Source organism: Danio rerio, chromosome 2, assembly GCF_052040795.2.
Source record: "Danio rerio strain M-AB ecotype USA chromosome 2, GRCz13ab, whole genome shotgun sequence".
Classification (NCBI taxonomy): Eukaryota; Metazoa; Chordata; class Actinopteri; order Cypriniformes; family Danionidae; genus Danio; species Danio rerio.
The window spans coordinates 45041803-45060000 of NC_141022.1; the positions used below are offsets into that span (position 1 = coordinate 45041803).

At 36.1% G+C, this 18198-nt stretch overlaps 1 protein-coding gene across 11 annotated transcripts in view; it reads right to left on the reverse strand.

Annotated features, from left to right (window-relative positions):
• The window catches only part of zgc:110158, a 147739-nt gene that overhangs the window by 95693 nt on the left and 33848 nt on the right, over positions 1–18198 (reverse strand). For all 11 annotated transcript variants that reach the window (XM_087239442.1, XM_087239449.1, XM_087239448.1 and 8 more), the window contains 1 exon segment: positions 8707–8791. In XM_087239442.1, the coding sequence (XP_087095568.1) occupies positions 8707–8791 (85 nt within the window).

The following is an 18198-nucleotide window of genomic DNA, read 5'->3' on the forward strand; positions in this document are numbered from 1 at the left end:
GAGAGAGAGAGAGAGAGAGAGAGAGAGGGAATGAGGGGGAAGGGAAAAAGAGAAAGGCAGACTCACATATACACACACACGTACGCACACACAGAGAATCAACATATAGCAGGCAATTTCCATATTATGCTACAGTAATCTTCTTGACGTCACAGCAGCCGGCAACCATCAGAATGATTAATTGGAAAGCAAATACTCCAGATGCAGAGGATGCTTATAGAAATGTCCATACTGGGGGGTGTGATTGTGATTTGTTGCAGGCAGGACTCAAAGCTTAGCGCGTCTATAGCAAGTGCATTAAATGCTTTGTTCACAAAAGGGGGGGTTTTCGCTTGAGGGGGACCTATTATGCAATAATTACTTTTATAAGGCGTTCAAACACAGTTGTGCATGAATATAGGCTGCCTCTAATGGTCAAAATCCATTTTGTTTTTTATTGTTTTTTTTTGTTTTTGTGTATATGTCATCAAAGGGGGAAAGCCCCGCCCATTAGTGACGATCTCACCTTCATTAGAATAAATAGCCCTGAGTGAGAAGCAGCCGTCAGTCGCTAAAGTTTTGAATTTGCCCCTTTGTTGACACTTAGGCTTTTTTATCTCCACCCCCTTAAAAAAAAAAAAAAGAGCCTAATCTCATTTGAATTTAAAGCGACAGTTTAACTCAAAGTCTAAAAAGGACAATTTCAAAGACTTAGAAAACATTATCTATAGGGTATTTTGAGCTGAAGCGTCACATACACACTCTAGGGACATGAGAGCCTTATTATACAACTTTTAAATAGGGGCATAATAGGTCACCTTTAAGGGTCTAGGACCCAGTAGAGGGCACTAAGCTTAATTTAAAATGGGCCGCAAAATAGCATGAAATTATTACAAAGACTACATAAAACGCTGTTTAAAATGTTGCTAACACAGCTGAAAATCAAAACAAAAAATTATGCTTTCTATTTAACTTCACCTAGTTTTTTTTATAATAAGGGATTATAAAAGCAAGTGCAACTAAAATTGCTAAAATTATATGTTTTTTTTATTATTTAAACGAATTAAACTTTTGTGTTTAGAAAGAGGAATGAGATTTGCAAATCCTTCAAGACCTTAATACAGACATCATTTAGTTTTTACCCAGAATTTTTCTAAATTATTTTATAATAGATAAAACAAAAAAAGTTGGTCATTTTAGACTTTTGTGAATCATTCATTCATTCATTCATTTGACTATTTAATTATCTAATTGATGGTTTGTTTGTCTGTCTGTCTGTTTATGCGTGTGTGGTAATCTATAATTTAAATACATGTAAGAAGTTTATGGTAATATGCTGAAAATATAGTAATTAAAAATTCCTGATTAGATACAATAGGTTTTAAGCTGAAAAAAAAGTTGTAAATGTCAATATCAAGTCAAAACTGACCTGGAATATATAAACCAAAGGTGTCCAAAGTAGAGCCCGTGGGCCAAAGTTGGCCCATGGTAACCTTTGGTTTGGCCCGCCATCTCATCTGAAAGGAGGGAGAATGATGGGGAGAATGCCATTTCAAATTTAATGTATACCCATTTGTTTCTTTGTTTAATTGAGGAGCTACAAAAAAGCCAACTAAAATTAAATGTTTCATATAAATCAGACTTTTAAAATGTAAATGCTGTCACTTGACAGATCGAGGACAATGTATAAGACATTGGTAAAGAAATCAAGGCAAAGACGGGAGCAACTCGACTAGTGTATTAAGTACTGAGCTCCATTGTGTTATAAAAGGGATTGTTTAATTTTACTTTAATAAACTAATTCTAAAACATTTTTAGAATTACACTGCCTGATCATTTAATATGTTTTAAAGTAAGTTTTTCTAGTTATTTTTAAATAATAAGCAAACAAATGACCAAATTTTATGTGATACGGTTTGGTTTATTTCACTTCGACCCACAGCGCTCAATCAAGTTTGGTTTTTGGCTCTTTAAAAGAAAAAGTTTGGGCACCCCTAATATAAACAGTACACATTTCATAACTTATTTTTGTTGTTATTTACATTTTGTAGTAAAACAAAAAATATGAGTCTAATCATTTAATTATCTAAACTATTTTATTCCATTAACTGTAATAATTATATTTTTTTTAAAAACTGTGCAAGATATATTACATTTACTTTTAGATGATCCATAAACTTTTGAACCATCTCTAGCAGGACTGATATAAGATGTACCTGGATCGTCCGCCAGATCTGAAGTGTAAGCGTGTTGTGATCCGTCGGCAGCTCTGTTAATCAATGCTCATTACCAAGCTTTACGACTCCTTAAGCCCAGCAGAAAGTGAGGAGCACACAGACGACTCTGGCATTTAGAGGTGTTGTGTCCCAAAATTCCATCCCCATTGCCAAGACACCAATCCCACAAAATCCCTGGATTAGCCCTCAACCATTCCCGGGATTAGAGGATTAGACCGTTATATTCCATTATCTTACGCCGAGAGGATTCCTGACCGTCTTCATTGCGGCACAGAAGCGGCCAGGATGGCGTGGTCAACAAACAAACACACTTTCACACATAGTCACACACAAATACACACACACACACACACACACACACACACACACACACACACACACACACACACACACACACACACAGATATATAGATATATAGATTAAAAATGAAAAGATATTATTAAATATTCTCATTATTTTAATTATTTATACAATGCCGACCATGTTATTTTACATTTAATTGTTCAATTTCTGTACTTCAACAGTGTTAGACTCCATAACTGACTGTTTTTTGCTTGTAATTGATTATATTTTATGCAGAAGCAATGTATAGAAAAAGACTTGATCGTCTCCGTCAATCTAAATTAATGAAATCTTTCCAGTAGAGCCATTCAAATTATCTAGTGAAATTATATTCATATCGCAATATATATCATGGCAAAACAAAATATGGCATAGTCAGATTTTTCCAATATTGTGCAGCTTTAATTTATACACCCAAACATATGCATCTACACGAGCACACATACACATACAGGCCTCGACAGATCTGTAACCCAACATGAGAGCAAAGGGATCAGAATAAGAACATGATAAATCACTGAACTCAAGGACACCCTAGTAGCCGCAAAGACCTTGCCAAGACCAGCACACATGATACTGAAGCACTACAGCCCACATGGGCCCTTTTATACACACATACACGTACACAGATACAGTGGCAGAGAGAGACTGAAGTGTTTTTGCAGTGGAACACCAAAAAATATATACAATCATTTATTGGTCATACAACAATAGTTGTTTCAAGACTTAGAAATAAGTATTTAGTGCATGCACAATATTACAAGTGTTCTGATGTCATGTGATAACGTAAATAAAGGTCAATTTATATAATTGCCACAGGTCAATTTATATAAGGCTATTGTTAAAGAGAGTTTTTTTCAGTCATGGACTTTTATTGAAAAGGAGAATATATGTATCAGACAAAAAACAAATGTGTTCTGTAACTAAAACCATTTCAAATACTTTCATTTTCAAATTTATTGAATAAAAATGCAAGATGAAAATTGTAAAACTGACAAACAAAAAGAAACAGAATGTTAAATAAAACAGTTACAACAACAAAAAATGTACAGCATTTTAAATAAACAGAAAAGTGCTATTTAAATGTAAGACATTATTATTATTAATTTGTTATAATTATTTATTTATCTATTTATTCATTTATAAAAACTGACAGAGGAATTAAAGCTAAATAGAAATAACAAAAATGACGACCTAAAAATATCAAATAAAACTTCAAACTAAAGCAAAAAAAATATTGTTAAAAATCTAATTCATTACAAAAATGAGTACCTAAAAATAAACAAATAACAAAATTATCAAAGTTAAATTGAAGATTTTAAACTTTAATTCATTCCCTCATTTATTTTCCTTTGGCTTAGCCTCTATTTTCAGGGGTCGCCACAGCGGAATAAACCCCCAACTATTCCAGCATATGTTTTACGCAGCGCATGCCCTTCTAGCTGCAATGCAGCTAAACAGTGGTCTCTTGCTATTTGCAGGAGTTACATTCTAAAAAAATAACCCACAATAGGTGAAATCTGCGAAGTAGTCTGCTTTTTTTTTATTATAGATGTTTTAAGGCTGTAAAACCCCTCACTACACACTTTATAAACTTATCTTAGACAGGTATTACTTTTCTAGGTATAACACTCTCAAAGTTCAAACTGTCGTAGAAAAGTTTGATCTTCATTTATTTATTCCGTAAAGGCGGCCTACTGCCGTGTAACTTCTACCTTCATTTAGCATATTCAGAAGTTTAACTTTTTGTGCGATGGTTAGCATCTTCCACTGCCTTTTGGGTGTTACCTCGGGTGCCTTTGACAGTGCAGAATATTTCGTCAACATTGTGGGGAGAAAACTTGCAAACATACAGTGCAGCTCTTCAGAGTCACACTGCTAGGGATTAAAGATTGATGCAAATTTGACAAATTGAACGCATTTTGTACTGTACAGGAGACACGGCACGGAGGAAATTGATCAATAATGAGATTGATTGACTATGGTCTATAGTCAGGACGCAGAACACAATGCGCGGTAGAAAAAAAGCATGTCAAATTGCACTTAAAAAATCCACGAAACTGCGAGGCCACCAAAAAAGTGAACCGAATTATAACAAGGGACCACTGTACACACTCATTCACAAATACACTATGGACAATTCAGCTTTTTCAATTCACCTATAGCGCATGTCTTTGGACAGTGGGGGAAAGCGGAGCACCCGGAAGAAACCCACACCAACGCGGGGAGAACATGCAAACTTCACACAGAAATGCTAACTGACCCAGTCGGGACTTGAACCAGCAACCTTCTTGCTGTGAGGTGACAGTGCTAGCCACTAAGCCACCAAACATCCACTGAGAAACGAAAACAGCAAACAAGCCAACAACAACATGAGGATTTTAGTGTGAAGTACTTTTTTAAGCAGATTAAGAGAATGTTGGAGGATAGGGGGGTTGGGGGAGGGGGGGGGGGGGTTGTGATCAGAAAACGCTCAGTTGGTTTGAGAAAATGGAATATTTGCACTTTTAATGAAAGGCCTGGGCATATTTAATCATGTTTAACCAAGTCATTTAAACAAGTAATACATTTAAGATCAGTGAGAGACGACATGCGTGAGGCGTTTGCAATGAGCTATTAGTAAAATACTGCAAATCACATCCCCGAGGGGGGGAAACATTTCCTCTGGAAACATTTTACTCAAATATTTGGTTTGGTTTTTATACAAGGCAGTGCAACGCTGGTTGGTTGTGTTTCCTTCCAGATGTTGACACGACTGCTGACAGTGAGCAGGCCCTTCAGAGCCGTCGTCTCCATAAACAGCAGCAGTCAAGTTCAGCAGACAGACTAGAGGTCAGGCCCTCTGAACTAACCCTCGTCCCACCAGCCATTAAATCACATTCGCTTTTTATCACTCTCGTTCGGTCTTTCTGAAGCTTCTAAAGCACATGTCAGAAGAGTGCTTTGTGGAACTGTCCTCAAATACTAAACATACTTGTTCAACAAACTAATTTAAGGAATATCACCAGCTAATTAACAGTGCACTGTAAAACTCAACAGTCAACTTTATCAAATGAAATGAGTGTGGTTAACTCAAAATGTACTGCAAGTTAATTCTACTCATTTGAAAAGAGTTTTAAACTCGGTGTTGAAGGTTATACCTCATTACTTCAACTTAAATTGAGTAAGTTTACAGTACTCGTATAGATTAGTTTTTGACTCATATGGTTTGTAGCAATCAGTTTCCTCAAACCGTTTGAGTTGCCTTAACTTATTGAGATTTACAGTACTCAGTTGGTTTGAGTTCTCTTCATTAGTTGAGTTTTATTGAGCTCAAATTGCTTCGTTTACTCAAATTAAGTTCACAGTACTCATTAGAATTAGTTTTTACTTAAAAGGTTTGTTATCTGTTGTATCTGTAGTTTTTTCTATAATCAGCTTTCGCCTACTCCCAGGTTAATAGAAAACTCTACCAACAGCATTCTCAATAGATAATATACAACTTAGAACACAAATTTAGTGAGTTTTGAAAAAAAAAAGTTGTGTGAAGTAAGTGATAAACTGTATTTATATATATATTACCAATTAGCAATGACCAAAAATCATTTCACTCGGTATGCTCGGTAGGGCTGTACAATATATCGTTTCAGCAGCGACATCGCAATGTGATCATTTGCAATAGTCACATTGCAGATTATGCAGTCTTGATTTTGTATTATAATTTATCCTTTGCATGTGTGTTTGAGGCCTGTGATTGTATAATGATTTTTTTTTAAACATTTAGGCATATGAAACGGCCCAGTTTGTAACTTCAAAAACGATTAATTTGATTAAATTAGATTTTTGTTATTCAATTGCTGTACCTGAATATTGTTAGACTCAGAAAAGGACAAATCACTGTTTATATCAATTATATATTTTCTTTTTATTGTATTTATAGATTGTTTATTATATTTTATGCAGATACACTGCCCTACAGAATCATCCCAATTAGTCTAAAATGATCAATACTTTGCAAATAGAGATATTCAAGTCATCTGGTGAAATTGTATTCCTATCGCAATTTATATCGCAGAATAACAAAATTTGTTAGATTTGTTTCATTATTGTGCGGTCCTAATGCTCAGCCAATTTGTTTAATTAGGGAAACATCAAATTCTCTTAAACTGTTTGCTGGCTGACAATTAAATTCTATATTTGGAATCACCAATAAAATTAAACAAAAACTATGTCTTTAGATTTGTTTCTAAACCAAAAATTCTCACAAATTTTTATAAAGAGCCAAAAACCAAACTCTTTTATAATAATAAAAAAATATAGAAATAAGAAAAAAAAAACTGTAATCAACTTATCACAGTAAAAACAAAAACAATCCCATTCATTACACAATGGAGTTCAATGCCCAATACACAAGTCAAGCTTTGACAACACACCCCATCATTCTTTTCCCTGTTCGCAGATGAGATGGTGGGCCAAATTAAAGGTTACCATCGGACAAATTTAGCCCGCAGGTCCCTAGTTTGGGCATCTCGGTTCGTAACTTTCGAATCACACAAAATCTGCAGAAACTGTCCTAAAAACACAGGTATGTTCTGAGCCACTCCCCTAGAAAATCGTCAATGTTTACTAACGACTAATGATTGGTTCCTTTACTAGAAGGTGGGGCTTCATGCATTACGTTGATTGTTACACTCTTCCCCATTAAAAACTATATAAGTTACACGTCTTGTGTATTCTTTAGTCTTTGGATATAATCCAGACCCAGTAACGATACGTCCTAATTAAAATCTTCACACTTAATCTAGGTTTTATTTATACCTGACACTAGAGGGCACCACAGCACAGCACACAACCAAGACTCAGGTGAGCAATAATGGCGCAATCCCACGATCATAATTTTCTTCACTAATTCATTTTCTTTCAGCTTAGTCCCTTATTTATCAGGGGTCACAACAGTGAAAGGAACCGCCAACTATTCCGGCATATGTTTTTCGCGGTGGATGCCTTTCCAGCCAAAACCCAGTACTAGGAATCACCATACACTCTCAAATTTACACGCACTCATACACTATAGCCAATTTAGTTCATTCAATTTACTTATAGCACATGTCTTTGGACTGTGGGGGAGACTGGAGCACCCGGAGGAAACTCACACCAACATAGGAAATACATGCCCAGGCCCAGCCGGGACCCGAACCAGCAACCTTCCTGCATTTATCCTATTGAAAATGGACTTGCTACTTTCATCTTTGTGCAAACATGTTTTTCATACGCACATGAACTGCATCTTACAGAAGTGTCAAAAGCTTTTTCACACTTATTTCAATGTTTTGTATTGCAAACACAACATTTTCAATAGTCATGCATCAAAACAACAGCACGACCCACTCAAAAAGGTTTGGCAACCCATCAGTTGAGAAACACTGGTGTAGAATACAATCAATTAGTTTGAGGCCCGCTCTGAGGATTCACTTCCATTAAAAACCACATTGCAACATAGAGTTGACAACCCTTATGCGACATCAGTTCAACAAACATATCCATAAACCAAATGTTTACAGTCAACCGGTTCTGAGCCGTCCGTCTATCTTTTTCCCGCTCTCACGCCTGCAGGCATCCCAGCAACAACAACTGACATTTCATTATGCCTTTCACCGTTACTGAAATATTACATCTGTGAACGCAAAGCATTCAGTATGTTAATCAGATTACATGTCTGTCTGTGCAAATTAAAGAAGCTGCTCAAATCTGTGTTTGCGGAGCTGCTTTATTAAAGCCGCTGCTGGAAAAATAAACGGAAATAAACATCCCATTCTTGTCCTCCTAATGCACACAATTACATACCATGGGCATTTTTGAAAAATGACAACCAGGAAGAAACAGGATCTGGAATGAAACACTCATGTACACACATAACGCATCTAACACACACTAATTCATGCGAAAAGCTTCTATTCAGCTCACTTAACCGTTATGTGCTTATGGAGCACTTGCATCCTGTGACACTTTGGTAAGCAAATCTGCTGTGTGTCATCCACTAAACACCATCACATCAATACTCGAACAACAGATTGAGTCTGAGGCCCGGCCCAGCGCAAAACGCCATTAGTTAAAGCACAGCTCCGCCAAAAACCAGCGACAAGACTGAAAGATCTGTCATTCACTTACATAGTCATGGAAGGCCTTGGCCTCGCTGGAGTGCTCGCAGGTCTCCCGGCGGTCTGGAGCGGCACAGTACAAATCCCAGAATACACTGCAAACAGAAAGAGGAGATAATGAGACAGATGAATACAGTATAACTGTAATATAAATCCACATGACGTAAATAAATATAGATGCAATTAGGGGTGTGAAATCACACAATTCCAAATTTTAAGATGATTCTTGATCTACACTGTTTATTAACTAATGAATTGAACAACTTTCACACGGTGGCTCAGTGGTTAGCACTTACACCTTACAGCAAGAAGGTCGCTGGTTCGAGCTCTGGCTGGGCCAGTTGGCGTTTGTGTGGAGTTTGCATGTTCTCCCCGTGTTCACGTGGGTTTCCTCCAGGTGATCCGGTTTCCCCCACAGTCCAAAGACATGCGTTATTATAGTTGAATTGAATAAGCTAAATTGGCTATAGTTTATGAGTGTGAATGAGAGTATATGGGTGTTTCCCAATGCTGGATTGGAAAATGACTGAATGAATGAATAAATAAATGGTTAAACAACTTTGAATTAGGGTCATTGTAATGATCATCGATTTTAAACATGTTCAAGTGTTCACACTTAGCTGATGATTGATTATAAAGCGTGTTTGGCATGCTAACCCGGGAGAGAGAGCTCATAAAATCCTCGAGTCCAGGGCTCCCTCCCCTTCCATTGCAGAACGAGAGGGTAGTTGAGCCCGGGTAGATCTCAAAAACTCCCCTGCTGTTGTAGCTAATGAACAAATAGGAAGTGCTATGAAGAGATAACTAGGAGCAGGTCTATAGTGCCGATTTCGATTAATCAATTAAATTAAGTTGCATATTTTTGGACCGTGGTAGGAAACCGCGGGACACGGGGGAAACCCATGTGAGCATGAAGAGAACGTGTAAACTTGACTGGCTTGGTGAGGACTAGATCCAGTGACGTTCTTGCTGTGAGGCAACAGTGCTAACCCCCGGGTGCCACTCATCTAGGAAAGGAGGAGTAGGGGTGGAAGCGACTAAATCTCAACTATTTAGTCGCCACTTCACTTCCTAATCTGCAATTGCCTCTCTGGATATACCACTAACTGTACACAAAAAAATTATAATAATAATAAAAATACAAAAAAATTACTAAAAAAATAAATACAATTTTTACTAAATTACTAAAATATTACTAATACTTTCCTTCTTAGACTGTACAGACCTTAAACTTGCCTATAGCACTTATTCATTGTTGCTCTTATAGTTTTGTAAATTGCTTCCTTGTCCTCATTTGTAAGTCGCTTTGGATAAAAGCATCAGCTAAATGACTAAATGGAAATGGAAATGGAAGGGGGGTTCTTCAAAACGAAGATGGCTGTGGTATGGAACTAAGGTTATTCATGGGGACTTAAGAATCGTCTGATTGGTGAATCATGAATTGGCTAATGCAGGACGAGCAGTGTTCAATCATAAGCATGTGATCCTCTCAAAATTTTAGTTCATAAATAAACCTGGATGAGTGTGTATGAATGTTTCCCAGTACTGGATGCAGCTCGAAGGGTATTCGCTGTGTAAAACAAACGTCGTTGCAATGTTTAGTTACATTTTTTGAGAGGTGTGCGTCAGCGCTGGCATCAGCCATGGCGATGATCATACGACCATGCGAAAGTTGCGCATGAGTATACATGTGTGCTTGACTTAGAAGTATAAATCATCTTAAAGGCTTGTATACACCGGGACACTTTTTGTTGGCATTTATCGTCAGCGTTTTTCAAAATACATTTCCGGATTTAAATAAGCAGCTCCATGTTTATATCGCCTCAGGGTATCTTCTTAAATGTGCGCTCGCATTGACAGTTTTGAGCTTGAGCGCCTCCAAGTGCTGTTTAATGTAACTTCAGCAGCTCCACACATGTGAACAAAAGTGGCATATCAAAACAAAGAAATGAGCAAGAGGCGTTTCTTTAAAAATTACAATTATACGCCTGGTGTCTTGCACGTTGGAGAGCAGTGTTCACGATTAAATTGCAGCCTTTTATTTAGTAACGAGGCGTTAAACGTCTACGGAAAATGCAAGCAAAAAGCGTCCAGGTGTGAACAGGCATTTAAGCCAAAGAAAAATGAATGAATGATATTTGTTTGTATGCGTTTGGTCGGCGCAATAGCCTAGTGGTTAGCGCGTTGACATATGGTGCAAAAGCTCGTCAGGAGGTCCCGTGTTCAAATCCTGGCTTGAGGACATTTAAAAGTTTCCCAGAGATGGGTTGCAGCTGGAAGGGCATCCGCTGCGTGAAAACTTGCTGGATAAGTTGGCGGTTCATTCCGCTGTGGCGACCCGGGATTCATAAAGGGACTAAGCAGACAAGGAAATGTATGAATGTATGCGTTTGTTGTGTCATGATGCTACTGCCATGATTTAATTGCCCCTGGTAGAATTAATATATTTGTTAGTTAGTTTCCATAAATTCAAGTTATATAAATTAAAAATGTCATTTAATTGTAATAATTATCATTTTTTGTTGTGGATTGTGATTTTGCCAGCACAGATCATGAAGAAAGAATTTTTGTAAATTCTACACATTATAAAAACAAAGTCCAGTCAACCTGAGCACCATCGGTGAGACACACATTTCCACCGATTCCACCCGTCTGGCACAAGCAGCAGGTTACAGATCAATTAAAGCAGGGATTTCCTCAATTAAGAGCTTTTGGGTCCTGCAGGGCTGTTTGGAGGGGGAACAAGGTTTGTGTCCAAATGGTATTTTAATTACTGCACTGAAACTAAGTACCTGTTTAACTGGCCCAAATTAGATCGCTCCAGGTCTTCAGATATCGATTTAATGGATAACCTATAAAATCTCCTGGCCCGGCGGCAGTAAGGCTAAAGACTAACCACTGCCACAGGACACGCGCCTGCTGTTGATCTCACCGAGAAACTCAAAATAAACCCGCTTTATCAAGGGTAAAGAACATGTAACCTTCTTATGATAATTTCACAAGTTTTGATGCGCATTAGTGCTCTTTCACTTGATCACAACACGAGAGTCCATCCAGTTCGTTTCCTCTTAGTTTATTTTTACATCAGATGACGTCCGCAATCATCACAATCCACTTATATACAACTTGTTTGTTCCAGTTTGATGAATTCTGACTCCAATTTGACACTTTTACAGTCAAAAGCCTGTGCTCTCCAATCACACTAACAACTTACGTGTGCAACAAACATGCATACTACACATGCACAGTAGAAAAAGTAACTAAAATTGTATGACATACAAATCAACAAGAAAACATTATCTAAAAAAATTTTGATAATTACCTTTAACAATAAACTATGAAATGTGGCTCTTACACTGTATATTATATATTTCCCACAAAACTATTTAGTGACGTTATAGACATCACAATTCTGCTGATATGAACACTTTTGTCCTATCGCTAAAAACTATGGTAAATATTTTGCTGGAAAATTTGGATAAAGAAATTTCTACAGCATGTAAAAGAGTTACTCAGGAAAAGCAGTGAGAAGGGATAAAATGAGGGACCATTTGTATGTGGGGGTGGGGAACATTAATGGGAAGAGGAAACTAGAAACAGACATGGAAAAGAGAGAGGGGGAAAATAGAGAGACGGAAAGAGGAGAATAGGAAGTGTGAGAGAAACAGTGGGGGAAAACATCTGAAACCACGAAGAAATGACTGAAATCCAAATTCACAATATAATTAAACTTGTTTTGGAATTATAATTTTAAAAATATATCAAAACTGATAACTTTTAGATTAGATTAAAGGATTAACACTTTGTATATAATTTCAAAAAAGCAAACAGGTTTGTCACAAATTTTAATAAAAATAAATTATAAATAAAACAGTTTCTTAAATTACTTAAAATTTTGTCCTTATTCTTCAATGCGGCAGTGCAGCTTGTTTTTTAATTTTTATTGTTTTAGAACTTCCAATTCAATGGGACAAATGACTAGAAATAATAGATGGCAGAAAACAGCCAAACTGCTTGCTCTACAAACAAGAGTGTTCATGACCATACAGACAAAGTATTATTATAAGAAAACATCAGTTTGCAATATCAAGCAGCACAACAAGCTGTTTTTAACAACAAAAAATGAATGGAAATGAATGGGACCAGAAGTCTCAGGCCAAAAAGATTCAAATGGTTACGCTTGTGTTTTATTTTGTTATTGGGAGGTAAGTAAGCATTTACATTTAAAAGTTTCTCGTGGTTGTGTAGAAAAACTAGTAACTATTAAATGTTCCACTTATAACATTAGGACACAAAGCTTTAAAAAGTCTAATTTTTTTAAAATAATGTAGGGAAAATCTCACCTAAAAATGTAAAGAATGTAATTTGCCAAAAAACAATCATTTGAGCTACTAGAATCAACTGAAGAGTTCAGATGCAAAAGCCACTAAACGCCACTTCCGCCAAAAATGAGATAATGACACTGAGCAAATGCTTTAGGCACGTAGTATATGATCAACAAATAGATTTGCTTCTAATCATCTAAATCGCAGGGTCAGCTCATTCAGAATTAACAGTTTGTTGGCAAGTCTCTAAATTCCACTTGCCTTTGACAGCAAAAGCAGCTGTGTGATGAGAACCAATCAGAAGCTGAGAATCGAATCATATGTTTTCAATTTAGCAGCGTGCTGATAGGCCGGCTTTTATGGGGCGACTGTTTTATTCCGCTTCCGGAGTTCGATGAATTGGATGAGCCTGTCCGACTGTCAGTGAATGGCAAATAAAAAAAAAATTAAAAAAAACATCTCTTACCTCAAAACTCCGACGCTTTACAGTCGGAAGTGTAGCATGCATTCATAACATTTTTCCGCAGTGACGCTACTTTAAATAAGTCCGATTTACTATACATTAAACGGCAACTCCGTTACAAGAGAGACAAAGTTAAGGTGTGTTCTTCTGTCCTACATGGATGCAACGAGGATAAACAAGAGATGGAAAAGTGACCAAGACCTTGAGTATGGAGAGAATGAATGAATGACATGAGACATCCCCTTTTTGCCCAGTAAACCTTGTGTTTTACTGGCTAATTTAAGCTACTTTTGAAAAGATAAATAAAATGTATAAAACTATACATTATTTATATTACTTCACATCACCTATACACTTAATAAGCTTTTAATATAAATGGACATTGCAGATATTGATGTTTCACAATGTTTTTACACTATATTATTTGAATCTAACAAGCTTAGTTTACAATGATTACAATGTTTACATTGCTCTACTTACATTAAGGCTGTACTCACACTAGGTACAGTTGTCTCGAACCAGGCCAAAGCACGCTTGTCCCCCCTCCCGTCTCCCCTGACGGCCCGCGCTCACACCACAAACCTTCTTGACAGATTTCATTCATTCATTTTTCTTCTGCTTTTTCCCTGGTTTATCAGGGGTATCACAGCGGAATGAACCACCACTTACTTGAAACACTTATGCATTTAAAATTTTAGGTGGTTTGTGTAATATGTTTGGTAAAATAATTTTGAATTTCACCTTTAGTGATTTTTCCACTAAGTACACTATCTTGTCCAATCTCTTGTCCCAATAGGTGGATTTAAAAAAAAAAAAAAGCACAAGTAGATTTAGCAGGTTTTGACAGAAAAAGACATTTTACCTTGTAATTGTCTAAATGACATTTTAAAAAAAACAAACAAAAAAAAAAGCTATTTTATTTACTAGCTAATAACCTTATCATTAACTATAAAATTAAACTTCTGAAACTAACTATAGGACTCTGATAGAAAATGCTCAATTACAAAAAAAGAGGTCTGATGGATTTAAAGGGTTTTGCATCTGAACTCTTCAACTGAAGCATTCTTTGCACTATGCATGGCAACCTGGCCACATAAAATGCGATACGCATGTGATCTTTATTGAAGTATTTCATAAAATTCTCCCATGCTTTGGACAACTTGGGTGGCACATTTTCTATTATTTTTTACTTTCTTCATTTCTCTGTGATGCCAAAGCCAAATTTTTATCTCTTTTTCAGTACACTAGTCTTTAGTGCCAAATGGTCTTCCAGAAATACGCCCAACTGGTTCTTTGTAAAACATTTCTTAATATCAGTGTAGAAAAATTTTTGCAAAGCTGAAATACAAAATATTATATATATATATATATATATATATATATATATATATATTTTTTTTTTTTTTTTTTTACTTGATATTTTTCAAGACATTTCTATACAGCTTAAGGTGACATTTAAAGGCTTCACAAGGTTAATAAGGTGAACTAGGCAGGTTAGGGTAATTAGGCAAGTTGTTGTATAACGATGGTTTGTTCTGAAGATTATCGAAAAAAATTTGCTTAAAGAGGCTAATAATTTGGTCCCAAAAATGGGTTTTAAAAAATTAAAAACTGCTTTTATTCTAACCGAAATAAAACAAATAAGACTTTTTCCAGAAGAAAAATATTATCAGACATACTGTGAAAATTTCCTTGCTCTGATAAAAATCATTTGGGAAATATTTAAAAGAGAAAAAAATCAAAAGGGGGCTAATAATTCTGACTTCAACTGTATATATAAACAAAACAAAATAAAACAAATGAACTTTCAAACAGCACTTTAATTTCCAAAGGGAAGCCAAATAAACTGTGGTGTTTTTTTTTCCATGTTCACTCCTACGCAACCTCAAACACCACCTGCAGGTTTGCCCCAATGACATCATGCCACTTCCTTGTGAGACAAACAATGCGATTACAATGAGCCGAGCTTTACGCGTGCCTCTGATGCTAATTGGAGGGAGCTACATTCTCATGTTAATAGATTCCCTTAAACACTCAGCTCTTCTCTGGGGGCAATTAAGCAAATCCTAATGGCGAAGACAATGAGAGACAAAGGCAGGGGTAATTTGGCCACATCCATACGTATATAGGCTTTACAGTGAGAATCCCCTTCGCATGTGTATGACTAGGAGTACAGTGCTGTGTGATTTGCATTTGAAAAACGATTTAATCCTGACCCCTCGGGCAGCTGTTGACCTCACATACTGGAACATCCGCAGGTTTACTGGTAATGATGAAATCGTGAAATATAATAAATCATGGCCAATCAAAAATAAGCAATATAATACAGAACAATAAGCAATATATAACATATTTACATTGCCACATTGAACACTAAAGTAGGGCTGCACAATATATCATTTTATCATCGGTATCGCAATGCATGTGTCCACAATAGTCACATCGCAGCACATGCAATGTTGAGTTGGGATTATAGTTGAGAAGCACAACAACTGAGAATACATGAGATTTGTAAAGTCAGAGAGAAACTTTATCATTAGCATGTGTTTTAAAGGCAATGCAAGAGAGTTTAAAGCATTTTGGCACAAAAATGTAAATATGTAAATTTAATGATGAATAATTTTACTGAACCAATACAATGAAGACTATACAGTGTTATTTTACACTTCATTATTCAATTTCTGTACCTGAACACTTTTTGACTCGACGGAAACCATAAAGCACTGTTTATTTTATCTTTTTATTTTTTATACATGAATCACACCCTTACAAAATCACCACAATCAATCTAAACTAATTATTTCTTTCCAAAATCGAACCATCTGGGGAAACTGTATAACAATTAACATTGCAGAAAAACAAAATATCACAATGTCAGATTTTTCCAATATCGTGCTGCACTACCCTTGAGTGTTGCTGGGGGTTATTACAAGTCTTTAGAACACTTGACAATACAAAATATATACGTATATGAACAATTCCATGAAAATGTCAACCTTGCCATGAAAAAAAATTAGGTTTTCACCAAGATTTGGAAACCGTTTATCAGATTTTTGGGTAAGCAAGTATTTTACAGTACTTAAGAAATATGAAAATGTGTCTGTCAATGTTTTCAAACTATTCTATTTGATTTACCAAAGTCACACAAGTGGCAATTTCTCATCTGTCACATCCATAACGCAGAGATGTCACATCCATAACGACACTTTTTCCTCATAAATGTAACAATATTAAATAAAATCAAACCAATCATTTTAGTTTTATAGTGAGCCAACTTGTATCCTTTTGATTATTATTGTTTCTTTTGGGTTGTGCAGTTTAATTCACAAAATTTCTACAAAGTATGCTGTACACTGTAAACCTGAGGACTTTTTTTGTCACATCCTTGATGCATGTTTATTTTCCTAATTTAACGAACAAAACATGTTTACAGATTGATATTTTTCTGGTCCTATAACTCTGTGGTCAGTTATTCTGGAAAATATAAACAAAAGTTTCTATATAATGTTAACATGTGCTTTCTACATGAATTTATGTTTTGAGTTTTTATTGCAAATGTCACATCCATAGCGCCGGAATTGCTCATATACAAAATATATTTGGTTCCTCACCTGACAAAAAGTTTAACATAAGCTGCTTTCTTGAAATGTTGATGTACTTCCATCTGATATAGAATATTGTATAATATTATTCCGTCATAGCAAACTAAGAGTTATAGGGGTGTGTTTAACAATATGGTGGCCCTAGTCATCAAACTGAAGACAATAGAGAAGGACCAACACTCCAAATGTGGAAGCATATGTTAAAACTTTGATTGAAAATAAATGTTTGTTTTGGTAATCTTTAGTGGATTAACTTGGAAGGATCAATTGTTCATCTAAAGAATAACAATGTGTGCTAGCAAAATAAACATTGTAAATTCTTTATATCTCCATTTACTATATACACCGTGGACATGTACCGGTCTGTGGATCAATTGGTACCGGGCTGCACAGGAAATCATTCATTATTTTTGCTTTATTTACTATCCGAGTATGGCAACCGAGTATTTTATTTTGAAAAATCATTTATTTTGAAAAATAACCGTATTTTCTTGCTTACATCTTGGTTACTTGAGCATCCAAATTTAACCCACAAACAGAAAAATGAGTAAGAAACAGCTGTCTGTGGAAAGTTTCTTATTTGCTAAGGGGGAAAGGCCCAGTGAAGGACCCCCAAACTGCCAAGGAATAAATCTGCAACCCATTTGTCCACAAATCAGGTGAATCCACCATGTCTGTGCAAGATCAACTGCTCGTGAACTGCAAATGACGTTCGCATATGACATCTTTTCTAGATCTGGCGCCTTCTAAACGCACACAGTTGATTGAATGCGGGAGCCCACCGCAAGTCACCTGACAAGAACTGACCGATCAGCTTCAGCGTGTATGGAATATTAACATTTCAATAGAGTAATTATCTCAGACAAACACAGAACACCCAAACACTGTAGTGCTTGGTAATTTTCTCCATAAATAAAACTTGTATCAGAGTGGCAGCAATGTTTTGTCAGCCTCTGAGAAAATGGTTGATGGTTGCCTAGCAAAAAGGTTGGGGATCACTGATATTTCAATATGATAATACCATTGACCCATGTACAGTTCCTTCTTGTCATCAAACTATTTCAGAACTGTAAAAATTGTTGATTTAGTCTTAACAAATGTTAAAACAGCTG